The following is a 19,262-nucleotide window of genomic DNA, read 5'->3' on the forward strand; positions in this document are numbered from 1 at the left end:
GATTAGCCTGGCCAATTGTATCCGACGGGGGGGCAGCTCGGTTGTAAACAATTCGCAAGTAAAATGGATTTATGCGATCTACAAAGTGTAACGCGAAGTTTCTTCATATAGGGTAGGTGGGGGTATTACTGCGGATATTCTAAAACAGATCATATTTAATGTTGGGAAGTACATAATCTCTTGAAAATTTTTTATAAAATTATTTCAAACTCTATCACAGATAATTATTAATAAATGTGTACAGCAAAGTTATTATTAATTCTTTTATCGTAGCTTGAAATTCGTCAAGGCGAAACTTCGGTCGATTCCCGATATGGCGTCATGAACACCTACTTGAAACACATTTATATTTTTTTTATTAACAGTAATACATGCAATGCAGCTTTATTACTCGATAGAGTAAGAGTTATTTTTTCAGAAAAACAGTAAATCAGTCACCAGCATTTTAGTTTTAATTTTTATTTCTCAACGCAGTATTAGGTGCAGTACTTTACACCACGTGCATGTATTATTGCGGACCGACGACAGCGCAATCTAACCTTTCTTCCGACCGTATTCACTCACGTGATGTTTGTACTAAGGTTATTAACTGGTATTTCGTTAGTAATTAACGCGCAGTAATGCATGCATGTCCGCAGTAACACCTGCAATGACATTGATCGACAAATCCCTGTGTTTTTAATTAACTGCGCTTATCACCCCGCCCTCGTATTTTTTTCTGGAATTATTAAGCCTCCACCTTTCTTTTAAAAAAAGAAGGAGGAACTTTCGTTCATTCAAACGCCCTGTCGAGGGTTTTAAAGTTAACCTACCATAAAAGTCCGCAGTACTACCCCCACCTACCCTAAACGTGCGCCCAATTTCGCTCCGCTTCTGAGTTACAAGTGTATCGAGAAACCGCGAGGCATCCATTAAGCATGCCTAAGCAGAAAATGTAAATGCGACGGGGGAGAAGCGAATAGGGTTATCCTTTCCAGCGTTCAGACGTCGGTAACTGTTTAGACTTCTGCATCGGGCGAGTATTGTGGTCTCTGAGTCTCTCTGCCAAGTGGTTATCTCTTCCTACTACCTACGAGCCTCAGCGGTACCTTTATTCCGGCGTTTCCTGCGCCCCACCTTCTGTTCTCTAAGTAGGTACTCGCCCCTCTGTTTCGAGTCGGGGGGAAAACGGTTCGTCGAGCAGGTGAGCAAGCGGACTACAGTGAGGTATGCGCTGCAGCGGAAGATCCGCGGGATGCAGAGCTCCGGTGGCGATTAGATGAGGGAGGAGCGCCATTGAAGCCGCTGAAGCGGCCGAAAGCGGCGCGAAGTGGAATGGCTTTCCATTGAGAATGCCCCCGGAGCCGGGCATTTTCAACGCGGCCTGCGGGTGTTCCTTTTGTCACGCAACAGCTCGGCGTATTTACAGTATCAGCATTCAGGCGGTGAAGTAACGGCGAAGAAGCCGAGAGAAAGCGGCGGCCGGAGCGGGGACGCTCGATGAACACGCGACGGCTCCGAACAGAATTACGCCGAGTCGCGCACACCGGGAGCGCTTCTACGCTTTGCTTTTACTTCCTTCTTCCTACGAGCTCTCCTCGACCACGGCCACGGTCGACCAGAAGAAAGGTTGCCCCGTCCTTTCTCGCGTCCCGCCGCGCCGAGCCGCGGACAGCAATTTATTAACCCCCTCGCGAGCGTTCCGGCGCGGGACTTAACGGTGAACGTACGCAGCCCGAAGGGGGGCGCATTGTTCCCCGCGGACGTAAATTTGGAAAGTCTGACAGCCCTCGATTTTTATGGGGCCGCTAATGGCGCGTTTGATACGTCCCGAAGAGGATTCTGCTGGGAAACGAGCAACTTTCGTCGAGAGAAATTTGAAAGGGAAAGAAGACGGCTCGAAACGGTTTTTCGAGGCACTCTTGAATCGTCGGAATAAAGTTCACTGGGTATGGAGGTTCTCCGATTCAGATTTCATGAATCATTCTAGATTTTACTCCCGAGCAACGATTTTGGGTACCTAATATTAAATTCCGAGGACATATTTTTCTGTAAAAAAAGTAGTCTCCACGGTCTTCGTGTTCCTTTCGCAGATTCTTCTGGCGCGAGCAATAAATTTGGGTTTTTCTTGTTGTCGAAGTCTCAGGGATAAGTGAAGTTTCTCTCGGCTTCGTGCTCGTCGCCTACGTCATTACTATTAAAACTAAGGCCATTCACCGGACCTAACGAAGCCCCGAAACGCGCGATGACGTACAAATGGGGGTTTTCTTCCCTCTATCGAATGAATTCGCCCGCTGTTCGGCTTCGTTAGTGCCAGCATTTGGCTTGGCTACAAGTCTGCAGCAATAGGTGAATACCTTTCCGGCGACAGCTGGTCGACAAAGCCGACCACCTTCTTTTTCGTTCCGTTTACGCTGAGCGAGGGCATACTACAACGGGGGGAGGTAACGATTTACGATGTACACAAGACGGCGTATATATCTATATGTATATCTAACTATTACTTAGATTTACCTCTGCACGAGATGCCCAGAGAGAAATTAACGCGTCCGCGAGGGAAACGCGTCGAAGCGCGAATCAATTAGCGGCTCTAAGCGTGTCTGGAAACGAAATTCCTTGAGCGCGAAATCTATGAGGTCTGGGAATCTAAATTGTCAACCGATGCCTCTCCGCGTAGCAACAGAAACGAAGATTAATTGGTTTGCAGAAAATCTCGTCGGCCATACTTTAGTTTCATCATCGCATAAAACACGAACGGAGGAAATAAATGAGTAGCTCTTTCTAATGGCTTGACACAAGAAGCATTGCGTTCCATTTTCGTGCAAGGTACAAACGAATTCCAGTAGTGAAATACAGTGAAAATATTTGTTCACGTTTCCCCCGCGCCCGACAACTGAAAATCAACAGTAGTCCTAAGTAAACAGATACCCCTTATCTTAACCCTTACGGACTGGCATTGGGTGTGTTTTGGAGTTTTCTCTCGGGACATCTTACACTAATATGTACACACGTATGCGTATTTATAAGAAAACGGGGAGCTTGTACTACATGTGATGTAATAAGTCCAAAGGGGACCAAGTTTGATCTATTTCAATCCAACAGTTTACGAACTTTAGACGACTGGTAATGTCTAACTCGGTTACAACTCGTGCATCTTGCGAGTAATTCTTAATATGGTTCAAAACAATTAAAAGATCACGCATCTCGACAATAATTAAAGCAGATATTATATGATTAAACTAAATAGTTAAATAGACACGACAAAAACTACGATGTTCTATATTTGGAAATTGAGCTGGACTTCTCCTGAACGCCCTTACTCGAGAAACAGTTTCCCTATAAAGTTCCCCCCTCTGTTTAGCATTCGTAGCGTTTACATAACCCTTAGCGTTGCATATAACTTTAGTGAAATAACTCGATCAAGTGATCCTCCAACTGTTTTGCCAAATGCACTACTGGAACCAGGGCCGTTCCTGGCGGGGGTGCAGAAGGCAGGGCTTGAATAGGTTTCGAAAATAACTGTTTCAAACTGTTATATAAAGGTTCTGACTGAAAGAGTTAGGAAGAACCTTTATTCGGAATAACCGTTATAAAGAACCTAAATATCAGACTATATAAGTAACGGTTCCTATATAGCTCTATAACTTTTATTTTTTAGGTTCTATATAAGTTACTATTAAGATTACTCTGTGTAACCAAATTGTTTAAAAATTATTATAAATAAGTATGCAAATATATATTATGTACACATTTGTACTTATGTATACAAGTGATCCTTGCATACCGCCGAGTGTATACATATACATATGTACAAATGTGTACATAATATATATTTCCTTACTTATTTATAATAATTTTTAAACAATTTGGTTACACAGAGTAATCTATAGTTGTAATATATTGTGATTTCATTTACTGTAAAATTCTGTACAATCGTTACAAGAATCGGTTCTATAACCGCTTTGGAACTTATATAGAACCTAAAAAATAAAAGTTATGGAACCTAAAAAATAAAAGTTATGGAACCTAAAAAATAAAAGTTATAGAGCTATATAGGAACCGTAACTTATACTTATATATTCTGATATTTAGGTTCTTTATAACGGTTATTCCGAATAAAGGTTCTTCATAACTCTTTCAAGAACCGAAATCTTTATAATAACGGTTTCAAACCTTGGCAGAAGGTGCCCCCGCACCTGGGCGGCGAAACTTAAGGGCTGTTTATTATATGTAAAGTTTTGACTAATAAGAATAATAATCGAAAGTCTTTTGTATGATAACTGTTTAAAATTCTGCATATATAGACATAAAAGTAAACACTGCATATCAAATTCTTAATTAAAAAATATTAAATTAATAAGGGCGGCAATATTGTTTTTGCACCTGGGCGGCGAAAATCCAGGAACGGCCCTGACTGGAACGTTACAAATATTTCAACTAAAGGGAACCACAGTAAATGTTCGCCTATCCTCCTCTAGATTCTTACCCAGAAATGAATGATATGTTCGCCGCGATTTCGAAAGCCCGTGAGCGTTAACCAGTTCACGTGAACGGCGGCGTTGCGAGGATATTTGAAATGGAATTGCAGAAAGGAAATGTTCCGTTTCGACTTGGACGCGGGCGCGTACACATTCGAACATACCACTTCATTTACGTTCCAGGAAGTCTGGTTTCTCTTGCGTTTCCCTTTCGACGGAGCAATTAAGAGAAAATGATACCTGTTCGACTTCGGCGTAACGATGTCCCTGGTTTCGGATGTGTATTTCCTTTCCGCTCGTCCGCCGTTGAAAAGCTCGACGGTCTCCCTGGTTACCGTTTCTAGAAGTGGCTCGCCGCCCCTTCTGCCCTTGCTGAACGTCCTTTGATCCGTTTTACGGACCATAACCACCCTCGACAGGGGCTGATTGAATTCATGGCCGTGCATCGTTGGCGGAATCATCGCTAACGACTGCGAGAGCGGCCCTCCGACTCGCGGGGACCTGAAACGAATTTTACCTGCATTGAGAAAACCGGCGGGTTTTGCGGCAGACGTCGCTGATTTAAATGTGAAATCTCTTTTCGCTGCAATTAACGCGATGCTTATCCATTCTTCTCCCCCTTTTACATTAAATTTCTACAACAGCTACGCGCTTTGCTTTCGGAGGAATACGAATTTCGACTGTTTCAGCTGCAAAAGCTACATATTCCCCCTACAAAATTCAAACGATCTATACCTAACTAAGCAACTAGATATGAGAGTTCTCTAATGACGTAACACTGCGCACAGTGTTTGCAATATTCTACGAATTTCATATCTCGCTGGTTAATCTACATCTCCCGAGTTTTCGAGAATGAATGCATATTCACGATGACTTAACCGTCCCATGAATCGCAGTTGCCATCTTCAAGACCGCCGTAAGACTTGGAGTCTATTTATTCAGATGACTGCGTTTCCTCGCGAAACCCATAGCAGGAGACGTCCCCGGACAATGTGCAATGCTCCGTCGAGGTATTATGTGCATTAGCCACCGCTGCATCAGATAGCGTGGCTTGATTCTTGTCTTTTGGACGTAAGTAATGATGACAGTGTCAACGAGGACGCGCCAGTAGGCGGCGGTCACTTCGATATTAGAGAATACAGGGAGGAAAGGAAGGAGACTTGGATGGCTCATTAATCTCTTTAGTATTCGAAATGCAAACGGTGCATTTGTTATCCTGCTTCTCAAACGATACTTCTAAAGTAGGTACACTGCGAGCTGCTCATTGCACACGTCCGTTTCTCAAACGATCTAAGATCTTTGGGAGCACAGAGCGCATTTACATATTTTGAAAGCTACGGGGCGAATTTGTGAGACCTTCTACCATAACGGGAAGTGTATTTTCGCGTCTTCTCGCGTCCGACATAGACTAAGTCGACTTATTTCTGGTAGTACTTCCTCTTTTAGGGCGAAGCTACTCAGACTATTGTGTCAGGAAAACCCTACCACGTCGTTGTAATTATGCTTTGTACTGGGCAATGCCCGTTTATTTTCGATAATAATAATATTAATAACTTGCGCTTCAATTCCATCTGCGTATCATCATTACCGACACGGGGATTACTCAGGAGCCCGCGCAATTCTAGCACGATCCGTATCTGAAACTCCGCGTCCAGGAATAAACATGTAAGTCGAGGGAAAACGTTTCTTCTACCATAACGGGAAGTGTATTTTCGCGTCTGCTGTTTCTTCGCTGAACGTTACATGGACACATCTAATTAAGACGTGCGTGATAATAACGTCCCTCGGACTATGATCTCAGTCGCAACATCAGTATTCATAGCGATGAGTGAACAACCTATTTAACGCTGCAGTATGGTGTATTATTATAGGTCGTGTACATTCAAGACGTTAAATCGATCGAGGTTTTTATCGATCGTGATGACTGTGCAGGGATGAAAGAAGCGTTATCATTTGCATGAATTGCTGGGAATAGCTGTACGAGAAAAATCGTTTTTCTTCTTTTCTGGACGCAACGACAGCGTTTCCACGAAGTCCTCTCAAAGGAAATTGGTAGGTACAACAAAGTATTTTAGATTTGACAAAAAAATATCTCGTGCCTGAGTAAAAGAAATAAAAGAGTCATAGTTCATTGGACCAGAACACGAACATAGGTAGGTAAGTATCTTTCGCTTGCTAAATGACTGTTCTGGCTAAATGCGTTAAACATGAAATTTACAGATTCCTTTTCTCTATACTTAACGTTAGGTACCTATTGGAACTTGGCTACCCTGAAATATGTGGTTCCAGACCACGTACAACTGTCAACGCGTACGAATCACGGAGAAACGTGAAAACACCCAGGGTGTTCCACTTCTGAAAGCTGTGGGGAGGCAAAAATCGAATACAACGCGATCTATTGGACAGATTACTATCCTATAATATTATCATATTTCAATAGAACGTTAATCTTGTGTCATCATTATCGAATCCACCGTCACAGCGCAACCTGCCCCAACCATCAGTTCGAGTCTAATATTCTTTGCTCTTTCCCTGGGATCCAATTACTCGAGGGTTCCTCTTCAAAGATCGTACACACGATCCGACCCGTAAAACAATTTATTACCCAGCGAAACATCGAGGTACTGCTTTCGTGACTGAAGGTCGGTACACGTTTCCAAGCTGTTTGCATTACTCGCGGGCGCATCGCGCGATTACCGGTGCTACGGCGTAGCCACTTCTCACGTGGCGTTCCCTTTCGACAGAATAGTCTGCACGAAAACCCACAATAACAATCTATATAGATCTAAATACAATTCAATACTACTACACCCGCTGACACTCTTTGTGACTGTATTGTGGCGGAAGAAATACAGTGAAGTACACGAAAGACAGCCAAGTGGTTCTTGGATAAAAGCTCCTACATATGAGACTTTAAGGGGAGGTTCCGGTCTAAATGTCGATTTTTTTATTTCATTTTTCGAATGTTCAACCTTTTAGGAATACGTGTTTAAAAGGATTTGTTGAAATTCGTAAAATTCCCGAAGTTATAGGCATTTGAGTAGCGTCAAATGCATCAAACTTTAAACGCGTTTTTCTCGAAACAGTGTTCTCAAAACGGTGGGCGCTGCATCTCCTAAAATTATTATCCGATTCGACTGAAACTTTTTTTATTTTGAAGAATATACTTCTGGCTAGGAGGGAAACCAGAAAAATTGCAAAAAGTTGAAAATTTATAATTTTCAAAGGCGTTGAAAGGAGGAAAAATATAGGGGGAAAGTGATTTCAAACTTCAAGTGTCGTTATTTTCTTAAAAAATGTAGTTTTTTATTTTTTTGCTAGTATTCCCCCTAGCCAGAAGTATATTCTTCAAAATAAAAAAAGTTTCAGTCGAATCGGATAATAACTTTTAGGGATACAGGTCCCACCGATTTGGATCAATTTTTTGACGCCTTGACTTTAACGACTCCCCAGTGCCGTCTGTAATGATTAATTATAGAACAAAAAATATATTTCTATAATCTAAGACATCCTTAATACAATGCAAAAAGTCCCATTAAATTATATATAGTAGTTTTCCTTTAATTAATTCCTAAAAATCACCTATTTTTTGGGGCTCGGAAAATGTGTAATTTTGTAGATTTTTTTACAAGTCAACGGCTTGATGAAGATTTCCCGTTTTTTACTAGCTTTACATAGTATTGTGAACTACTTAAAAAAAAAGTTTCAGTTAAAAAACTATTGTTTTTCGGAAGTTATGCATACATATCCGAAAGTGTCTGGATTTTATACGGTTAAACGGTGGGCCTGAAAACAGTTGTATGTCGTGTCTGAAATCAAATACAATAAAATCTTCTTATACAGTATGTCAGTAGCTATCGTCCAACGGGGCGGGTTTTGAAAATTTTGAAAAACATAGAAATGGTGAGAGATCAAAGGTAAAGTTACATTTTTCTAAGAAAACAGCAAAGTAAGAAAAAAGTAGCGTCATATGGTTTTAAATTGAAAAAGATTAATTTTTCGCATTTGTATATGATTAGTACAGCCTACTAAAAGTCCGATTTTTTCTCAACGGCTCGTGTGTTCTTTCCAACTGATTGCATGATTGTACAGGCGCAAATTATCTGTTCAACTTGATGCGTCGAAGCCTTTAATGTGTCAGCCGTGAAAAACTATGCAGAATAAGTCCTTGAAGCTTTAACTGCCACCAGCCCGGTGTAATACCATGCTCAGTTCCTACCGCACTTACAACTGCGCTATATTTCTTCTTACCCATTACACCAGAAATTGCACGCCCGATTAAGCTTCTCAAGCTGCACTTGCTAACTCGTTAACACGCGCCCGATTGTCCATGCCCCGCGTGCAGTTAAGCTTGAATTTCACTAGTAGAACTTCGAAGGAACTAAGTAAAACTGCCCGGCGTCGTTTTCGCGGATCCTGGCGATGATCCTTTGCAAGAGGCGTTCACGAGGGAACGAAAGCCCTGGAAAAAGTTCGCGAGCCACTTTACGATTGCGACAATCTCCCGCTCGAATCGGTGAAATTGCGAGTCCTCGATTGGAAAGGGGGGTGACCGACGTTCAGCTTCGATGCACATGGAAAAAGTAAAATTTCTGGATGGTAAATGCCTTCGACGTCTTTGACTGTGGTGCGTGGATGTACGTTCTTTGCTAATCGAAGTAAGACTTTGGGGATTGTAAAGAAAACAGCTCCGTTTGAATCTGCAGACAGGAATCTCTGCAAGTTACTGAAACGACGGAGTTAATGGAGTTCTCTGAAGAACACGAAGCCTAAACAAACTCGTTGATAGTTACAGCAGCGAGCCTCTCGGGGAACAAATATATGCGAAAATAACAATGAAGTTACGTAAAACGGAATTGTGCGATTCGACCCGCATTTCAGTTCTACAGAAAAACCGTCGTAATAACTCAGCGTTACCCAGACACTGCCAATCGGAGTAGCAAAGCGTTTTTCCGCGGGTTCTTGCCATTGAATTTTTAATCACTACCTATTAGATATCCGCAACAGCATTTTGAGATCGTCAATTTACTACCACCTTCGTTTGTTTCATCCACGTAAAATGCCACCCGAGGGCCTTTTCACAGGAGACACTTCTGTGGCTCGCGCTTGGTATTTCGGGCGTACTCAAACATTTCCCATGCTTCCGTTAATCGATACAAAGCAAAGACAGAAATATCTCGTGCAAATATCTTCCAACCATCGGCATGATCACCGATATCGCGTGCTCGTGTGCAACGTTCGGTCCGTCAGAAGAGATCAAGACGCGGCAAATGACGCGCGCTAACGACACCGTTGCGAGCGTGAAAACCCTGAAGAATCCTCTTACGAACCTCGCCTACTCTCGATCCACCGATCCACCGATCCACCGAAGGAAACGGATGCACCGAACACGGATCTTCTCACGGCACACGCGACGAGATGAGGAGGCGCGCGATCCTCGGCCGCGTCCGACGAAAACTCCGCGAGGCACCGGCACGATCTCGGCGAGCTGGCAGACGGGGGACAAAGAAATGGTCATGAAGCAAGGGGCGCACAGCCGCGAGGAAAAACGTGTATCGCGACGTGGTCAAAGGAGGCGTCCTCGTTTCGAAGCGGAGCGCGGAGAAGGCTTCTTCTCCATGGCTTTCCACGCGGCGCGGCGCGGCTCCTCCGTATCCTCTGGCTCGGCCCGACACAGACCGCACGACAGAACGAACAAAACTGGCACGAGTCGGGCCACGAGATAGAGAGACGGGCCTCCTCTCTCGGAGAGGAAAGGTGGCCAATTAGCCGTTACTCGGCGCACATGCCTTAACCAACTATCCAGCGCAGCTGCAGCGCCGCTGCAACGCGCTGCACACGCTTCTCGGGAATCGCATTCATAAGCGGCCGCGATGCACCGGCAGCCGGAGCGTACGCGTCGTCGCGCATCCGCAGGCCCCGGGATTCGTTTTTGTCTATCCTCCCACATGGCCATGTTCCTGAGCGTGAGTTTCTGTTCCCTTTCGAGATTTCAATTGTTGCCGAAGATGCTGGAGTATATTCTGTGGACTAGCATCTCCGGCGAGAAAGTCTGATTTCAGTGCTGATGTGAGTTTTTTTTATTTTGGAGCACCGCTTGTTTGCGTTTGTTTCATTCCTCTTTTTTTGTGGAGTTATTGTGTTGTTTAGCCTCCTAGGGACGGGGAGCGAATTTAATTTATAGGTTCTATGTGGGTTACCGAGGAGCACGATGCTCGCAATGCGAGAATTAATGTTGGAGTAAAGTGGGGGAGAAAGAGGAAGTTACGAAGAGTTGCATGCAACTGGTACTTTGCTTGCGGTTGAATATTGTAATGCTGGTTTTGAAAGTTTTCTAGATTCAATCGCAAGCATCGACACTCTCCCGCCCGCTCCGATCGCACGGAGGTAGGGAATACAATCCCGGGATACGTTATCCGAATGTTTTTTGAATTCCAAAAATCCCGCGATTTGATGCAACTAATCCCGAGAATTTTGGGATTTTTTTAAAATGTGAATTACTTTATGAACACCTGAACAAATATAAAAATAAACAGAGTAAATAAAGGTAGTCATTCCATAATAATAAGGACAATAATAATAATGATTTATTTAAATAATAATGTTAAGTCGCATACAATTAACTGCGCCATATTTATTTTTACAATGATATTCTCACTTTCCGCTACTTCGAAATCGCGCGAGTCGCAAATCGCAACTTGTCTGAACTCGTAAAGTCGAAACATTGTAGATATGTACTTTGGGTGCTTTGCTGTTCCTTCGTTCGCATTTCCAAAACTCTTCATAATGGTTTACTGATATTATCAACTTATCGAGACTTTATTATTCCTCGTTAATCTACTGTTTTTATTGTTAAAAATGATTTTACCTGATGTTTCAGACGAATAATAGAAAGTAAGTTTGTTTACTTTAAATAAAGATGTGGAATTTTAGCGCATAATAAATCATTTTAATTACTGAAAATTTCTATTACCCAATCCCGGGATTAGCCCCGGAATCCCGACATAGACTTTAAAAAATCCCGCAATCCCTGGATAGTAAATAATCGCCGGGATTGTATTCCCTACACGGAGGACAACTTAACAGCGAATTTAATCGTTCTGCACTACTAGAGCTCATTTATCTATATGCTCCTACCAGATGCGTCCGAAAAGGGCCACCTTTCATACCCCGCAAATTGAAATCAAAATATGGGTCACTTGACCCAATGAATCGCTTAATAATCAGTTCTACATCCAACATAGACTATGTCGACTTTTTTTCCAGTAGTACTTCCTCTTTTAGGGCGAAGCTACTCAGACTATTGTATCAGGAAAACCCTATCACGTCGTTGCAATTATGCTTTGTACAGGGCAATGGCCGTTTATTTTCAATAATAATAATAATAATAACTTGCGCTTCAATTCCATCTGCGTATGATCATTACCGACACGGGGATTACTCAGGAGCCCGCACAATTCTAGCACGATCCGTATCTGAAACTCCGCGTCCAGGAATAAACATGTAAGTCGAGGGAAAAAGTTTCTTCTAACGATTTCGTCGCGCCTCTCATCTGCAGCTCCGTGTCGCGACAAGACAAGAAAACCGACGAGTTCCGCTAAATTACCCAGCGAAGAGATGAAGAGATGAAGAGAAAGGGAGGCGCAGACGGAGAAAGAGAGAGGCAGATGCAGTGGGCGAGAAGTGAATAAAAACTGAAATGATTTTGCCGAGACGCAGCGCCCGCGCGGCGGTTTCTTCCGCTTTCGCGACAAGGCGTAAGAGTACGGTGCGCGTCGCGGAAAGCAGCGTAATAATTGGAGGACGAAGATGTACGGCCGAGCGAGTACCGCTATTCCGGCTGACCGGAATCACCGCTCTGGAACAGCACGGTACTCCTCTCTCTCACCGGACACGAACAGTACCAACCGACGTGGTGAACACGTGCGACCTCGCCGACACCTGTTCCAACGGCTCAATGATTCCCTTCGAGGGGACCCAGGGTCCTTGGCCACGAAAAACTGCTTTGTACACTCATCGCCGCGCAGGTTAATGGCACGGTTTCGCGAAAGGAATTCGACGACAGCTAGTGACTGTGCCCCCTGGAATTTCGAGCCGAGCGAACACCAAATATTTTAATAATTCTAATCCGATGCCTCGGCGACTTCAGCCATCCTGGCACCATGCCGTACAATTTAATTCCCAATTTCTACAACGTCGCTATATTAACTTCGTCGCATTTCTCACCCCCTCGGGCCGCAGAAGTTACTTGCACGCGTTCGCGAAACTTCCTGATGCTAACTAATTGCAAACGTTCGAGGCATCCCGTGCCAACGTCAGCGCCGATTTCTCAGCAACTCCGCAGCAACGATCTCTCAGAGACATCCCGTGTCTGCCAACAATGTGACTTTACGCAACCGAGGCGGACGTTGCCTTCGACCAGCGTTGCAACACGTTTCGCTGACGTTACCAGCAAAAGGGAAGATCGAGTGGCCCGTCGACAAGCAACGGCCGCTCGCGTTCATCTCCGTCGTCTAATCTCTGACCCGGGATTACGCCTTGATCGTTTACCTCGTCACGCGCGTCATAAATTCTCCGCGGAGTCGCCTGAACGCGGTGGTAATTCATCCCTGATTACCTTCCAGTGAAAGTATCGAATGCCGCGGGGCAGGCTTCTGTGGTCGAGCACTCGGGGTACTTTTGCAAATAGAAAAGAAGCGCATTGTTGACCGTGGATAATTAACGCGATAAGATCACGGGGCGACGAGGAAGTTGCAATTAAACAGCAGGCACGGGCGTTTTCAGCGTCAAACGAACGCGAGGCGCAGCTTCGACACACGCCAACCGGACGTGGAGCAACGTTTCCGAGGGATTTGCATGGCCGTAAGCGATGCACGTGACCGTCGCTGATGGAAATTAAATATCGAACCTGAGAACTATACGCTGCCGCGCGAGTAACGCGACTGAAATGTGTACCATTGCCGCCGCAACACCTCGGGCGATCGATCAAGCGTTATGAATACTACAAGACAGATTCCTACGCCGTTAATGCGTCGCGCAAACTGACTTTGAGTGCGGAGAATTGACTCCCTAAATTTCGATTAGCTCACGCGTAGCACGCCATTCTCATTCGACTCGCGCGCAGTAAATAGTTCAATTATTCCATTGACGGAGAGAAGATCGTACGCAGAACTACGCGCGGGGGTGATTCACCGTCATTCGCACGACGAAATCGTGCACGGGAGTACGATTCCACCCACCTTGGAGACAGACGTGGTCTGATAAAGCAAACATTGCATAATTCTCATCTAGAGAACGCGACACGGAATATCGCACCGGTAGTTCAAGGCCGAGCGCGGCTGCTATATGCGGGGACTGCAATCTGCATCACAATGTCGCTCATTGCCAGTCGCTGCACGAACCGAAACGTACGATGACTGCCCCGCCGCTACTGTTACCGGCTTGTACAGGCCGCTTTTTCTACAGAAGTCGGCAAACAGCGTGTACGGTGGCCCGAAGAGAAACCAGTCTCTGGTTTTATCGATATCACTCGATCGATCTGCAAAAGTGACGGGGCACTGGCAGGAAATTGTGTTAAACTAGCGTGCGCGAGATACGGGGACATTAATTTGCATGATCAATACCATTTCCCTGTGCTAACCCTCTTATGTAATTATTTCGAAGCTTTCCATCCTAACGATTTCAATGATTTTTGGATATGTTGTCGGGGACACGATTCTGAACAACTTTTTCCTATACATGTTACCTCCGCTCGACCTTCGTTTCCGAGATATTCGCGAAAAACTACTGCTACTACAGAATGTGTTCTGCTGTATACCTACGCGTCCGTGGCAGCGTATGCCCAGCATGGGACAAAACAAGTGACGGAGCTGACCTTCGTCTCCGAGATATTTGTGAAAAACTTCTTTTGACTTATTCTGACATAATGCATTCCACTGTCCAACTTGTTCTGGATATTAGTATCGGTTGGGGCTAGATGAGGGCGGAGGGCGCGTAAAGCATGGTAGCGAACCGATGTGAGTTTGAAGATTTGAACCAGAAACTGGCGGATGAGATCCATTCTATTATTCGGGGTGGATACCTATTATTCTATTGATAGTCAATAGTCTAGGGGGCGATTCTACAGGCCAAAATAAGACGAAAATATAGAACACAATTTTTTAATATCGCGTTTCGTTTTCGATAAAATTGACTTTGAATTTCATTTAGGCGCCTGAGGGCACACGGAAGTAAGGCGCACGTGTCCAGCTGTCCGTAGAACAAATTGGGGGTCAGGGTGGATCCTCGTTAGAGCTATGTGTGTGTAGTTCAAAAAAATAATATGTAAGAAAAAATTAACAATATTTTTGTATTAATATTTCGGAAACTAATGAATACCCGAAGCTACGATTTTAGATCTAGGGTCCACACCCCCTTCCCACCCCTCTCCTCAAACCTCGTGTCGATCCACTGGGGCTATTCAGAAGTATATCCAAATCAATAAACAATACAGTTTACGTGCTCACTACTATCCGTCAAGGAACTAAAATTTGGTCACACGACCTGGCTGAAGTTTCAGCAGCGTTGAATCACACGTGCGATCGAGCGTGTAAAACCGTTAAGCGTTTTACTCTCTCTCTCTCTCTCTCTGGTGATGAAAAAACGAGACAAAAGATTTGTCTAACCGCTGAAACGAAATTGCGCTAGATGCAACCGTGCATCGTTATCTGTTGCAACTCGACAGGTTTGCAACGAACACGCGAAATGCACGCGCGCGCGCCTGTCGAGGATGCAGCTATCAAGATCACCTGCTCGACTTCCGGCGTGCAAATCGTTACGATCGCACGGCAATTCGATCCTCGAGGTCGTCGCAGTGGCAAAAGGTGGTATAGCATTGACGAAGGAAAAATGAAGGACCGGCGAGACATCGGAGAAACGTTGCAGACTCACACGAACACCTGAGCGTTGCAGATGTTCTTATGCAACCGTCGATACGTATGTTAATCCTCAGTATAATGATTTTTTTATTTCACCCAGAAAAATTCTTATCGTTGCATTTTTGCCCACACTTCGTCGTAAAAATAAGCAAACAATTTCTAGTGTAACAGTTTTTTATACAAATGAAAAAATGCGGATATAACACCACTGTTAAACCATGCATTAACGTACCTATGTATTATAATGTTAAGCCAATGCTCGTTTCTCCAGAATATTACACTAGAGTTACGTACATGATTATGTTCGACATCAAATTTAATCAAAAGAAAATTCGAAATAATTTAGAGAACAAATTAGCATTTTTACTTGGTACTTTCAGTGGGCCCGGCGAAATTAAGAGGTGTAATCAACAATACGAGACAGTGTGTCGCAGTAGAATTTCTACGAATGTATTTCTGCCCTATGGACACTTGTTACTTATGGTAATAGTAAAGTACCGTAAACTGGGGTAACATTGGCAGCACGGGGTAACATTGGCATACGCCGGGATTACATTGTTTCACGTCAGATTAGTAAAACTTAACCTGTTAATGCTATTTATATGTAATGCTATTAATGCTATTAAGATGTTAAAAATAAAATAAAATAAACAAATTTAAGTGTCAATGTATCTTACTGGCTTCAGATTAGTAAAACTTAACCCGTTAATGCTATCTATATAATGTGCCAATGTTACCCCGGTACACTGTTTTTAACATGTATTAAAGAAAGAAAAGGACAAAAATTGTATGCATTTTGACACTTGTAGTACAATCACAAAAGATGCAATGTTATGATAGGATACTTAAAGCAAATGTAAACATGTTAATTTTTCAATTATATAACAAAATGTTTCAAAAACCTGCCAATGTTCCCCCAGTTTACGATAACGCTTTTTTGTTTATGAAAAAGCCCCCGAAATGGCGCGCACGATTTTTTCAATTCGTGTAACACGGGTGTTGCACTATGACACTAAGGGTTAACGCTGCGGGGACTTTGGGTCGCAACGAAACGCCACAAATCGAAAGAAAGATCGGTTTACAGTGGCGGGTGAAATGGAAAGTGAAAGAAACCGATCGAAGACGCATGGACGGGCCTCGCATTCCCTTTCCACTTTGTCTCATTTCTCGGCGAGGACACGCGCCGCATCGCTTGCGTGGATACCAGGGATGCCAGCTTTTGCGAATAAGTTACGCACGTTAATTCTGTGGTAACTCGTAACGCGAAGTGTGAAAGTAATACGCGAGTAAAATGTTTAATTTTAATCGTTTCTCCGGCGCGTAAACGCATTTCAATTAAATCGCACCGTTACACACCGTAATTAAGAAGAAGATAGATCTAGAATAATCAGGGTAGCCACTGAGCGTCAAAGTAACGTGTATCGTAATTCGTATGTAATGTATAATGTATATCGCGCCAAGAATTCCAATTTGATAAAAATACGTCTGTTCGTTACGAAGTGGAATGAAAGTGGACTGGCAAAAGATTAGGCGAGTCGAAAGAGCACACTTTCGGAGAAATTTCTACGGTGGCACGATATCGGAACACTCTCGCTGTAATAATTGTATTATTTCTCGGGCACTGTTAGGAGGGACGATAGAACATTGTTAGCATTGCGTGCGCGAATAATTCAGTCATTCCGAACGATCGGATGAATTTCTTACGTACACACGAAACGGGCGGTGTGCACCGATGCCTCGAAGCTATCGATTCACCGAGAATTTCCTCCCTAATTACATGTTTGTCGAAGCGATTAATTTACAGCGATCTTGCACAGAGATTGCATGCATTAATACTTAAACGCTGGTTTCGAGAATGCTTCTTTCTATGTTAAAACGTTCGTGTAATTTTGAAGAGCTGTTAAGCTTTTATAATGCGACGAAACAATTGCCTTTATAACGGTAGAAGTTTTAATTATGCATCCTTTAGAAACAAAGCAATTATTTTGCGAACTTCGCCAACTTCTTTCGACGAAACCATTGCCTGGAGTTATTGAAAATTATATTTTCTTTCAGAGGAAACCTGTAACTCTGGAAATTATTTTCTAAGAGATTCGAGGTTTCAGCTACTAATTGCTATCCTCGGCTTGACCTTGAGACACGTCTTTCGTCGATTCTTCATTGAAATTTCTCTTTTATTTGCGAGCCACCGTGCAAATGGGCTACTGACGCAATCATGAACGCGCCACCAGCATCGCGTAATGACCGATAATTAGTCAGTCGGTTGTGTAACTTGCTATTGTCAGATAATATGCTTGGACGAGCCGACAGAAGATACGTTCCACGAACTTCTGACGTGGAAGACGAATGTAAATTTTCAGCGGGTTCGCGCGAGTAATTTTGGGGAATTAAATTCGATTCTAATATGTCAACCTGGCCGAGCTTTGACACTTGAATGTTCGAGTTGTCTTCAAATATTATTCAAATACTACTCGAGTAGTATCTAAGTCCAACAATCTAACATCTGAAGTACCTTGACTATGGAAATTGCTCGAACAACACTGATCTATTCAAATGCTTTCCCTACACACATGCAGTTATTGATCTGTTGTTTACAATCGTTTGCTAGAACTATGACTCTCAGTTTCATCTCTAGCAATAACATTACACAGGCCAATTAACCATTTGGTGTCAAGGTAACTAACTTTCAGCCAATCTTTCGATCGCACTGAAGTGATTAGTTTCCTAGAACATCATCAATACGTCAATTGTAATTTATTCGCGCTCTATCTATACAAAATATCGATGCATTAGTCTCTTACCTACATATAAGTCACTCGTGAAAATTTGCTACGTAAAACATGTGAATTTGTAAGCGAAGAAACGTTAGATTACTCACAATTATGTGTTGAATTTCATATTTGCATTAGCTGTGCGAAATCTCTTTTCATCCGAAATACTATCCAACCACATGATTACGAACAATCGAGTTTCTATCGCGCACAGAAACTTGAGAAAATAATATTACACGTTAGAGAACACTGCAAGTAACGAATACTTCCAACACCAGCGCTCGATAAAAACTGACAGACCCCAGTACAGCAACGACGTCGAATGATAAGATTAGGATTCGAGCGTAAGTTCTGGAGATCCGAAATCCGCCGATTAACCGAGCGGCTATCTTGCTCTTGCTTTTCCTGCACGTTGACTTGCAAATTCGTCGGCGATCAAACTTGAACGACTTTCCTCTGTGCGTTGCGTGCGGGCAGCATAAATGTTTCGCGGCCTTGTGTGTCTCGCACGTAATAATACTGCGAAAACTACCGCGGAGAGTACACACGGGGCCTATTCGATCGATCCGAATGAATTTCGCATACCTGTTTTTATCGCCTGAGCAAATGTTTGCGGAAGATTGAAACGGTGAACGGAGTACTGCGCAAATTTTTCATTTCCGTTCCACTCCTGGCTTTCGAACGAATTTAGCTGCACAGCAAGGTAGAAGTAGGGTCAGTTGGGGTAGAGTGTGACAAAAAAGATTGTAATGATTGTAGACAACAGAATGTATAATAAATCAACTTTTATTTAGGACTTAAACAATCAGCAGTCTCGGTCCTTCAAATCAGAATTAGCAGATGTTAACAATTATCCTTAAAAGCTAATCAATTTGACACTTTCCCGAGATCACATAATTGTTACAGTGTGCCCCAGATCTGGGGTACTGTTTAACAGCCTTTGGGGTACAATATGACAGAATAGGACACGCTATAACAATTGCACAAAACCTTCGAAATACTAATAAGATACGAAAGAAACATTAAGTCAAATTATATATTTTCAAAATATTATCTGGAAATGAATAAGAATGTGCATGACGTTTTGTCTTATTTGCCATTTTAGGAAATGTCAATAT

At 43.2% G+C, this 19,262-nt stretch overlaps 1 protein-coding gene across 7 annotated transcripts in view; it reads right to left on the reverse strand.

The window, feature by feature from the left end:
- The window catches only part of LOC143367403 (uncharacterized), a 57,205-nt gene that overhangs the window by 8,564 nt on the left and 29,379 nt on the right, over positions 1–19,262 (reverse strand). For 5 of the 7 annotated variants that reach the window (XM_076809182.1, XM_076809183.1, XM_076809185.1 and 2 more), the window contains one exon: positions 4,698–4,958. In XM_076809182.1, coding sequence (XP_076665297.1) covers positions 4,698–4,958 — 261 coding nt within the window. Of the gene's footprint in view, positions 1–4,697; positions 4,959–9,787; positions 10,135–18,251; positions 18,434–19,262 lie in introns of those variants that run through there. The other 2 variants (XM_076809186.1, XM_076809187.1) reach the window with 2 other exon arrangements.

This window comes from Andrena cerasifolii, chromosome 3 (genome assembly GCF_050908995.1).
Source record: "Andrena cerasifolii isolate SP2316 chromosome 3, iyAndCera1_principal, whole genome shotgun sequence".
NCBI classification, from domain to species: Eukaryota; Metazoa; Arthropoda; class Insecta; order Hymenoptera; family Andrenidae; genus Andrena; species Andrena cerasifolii.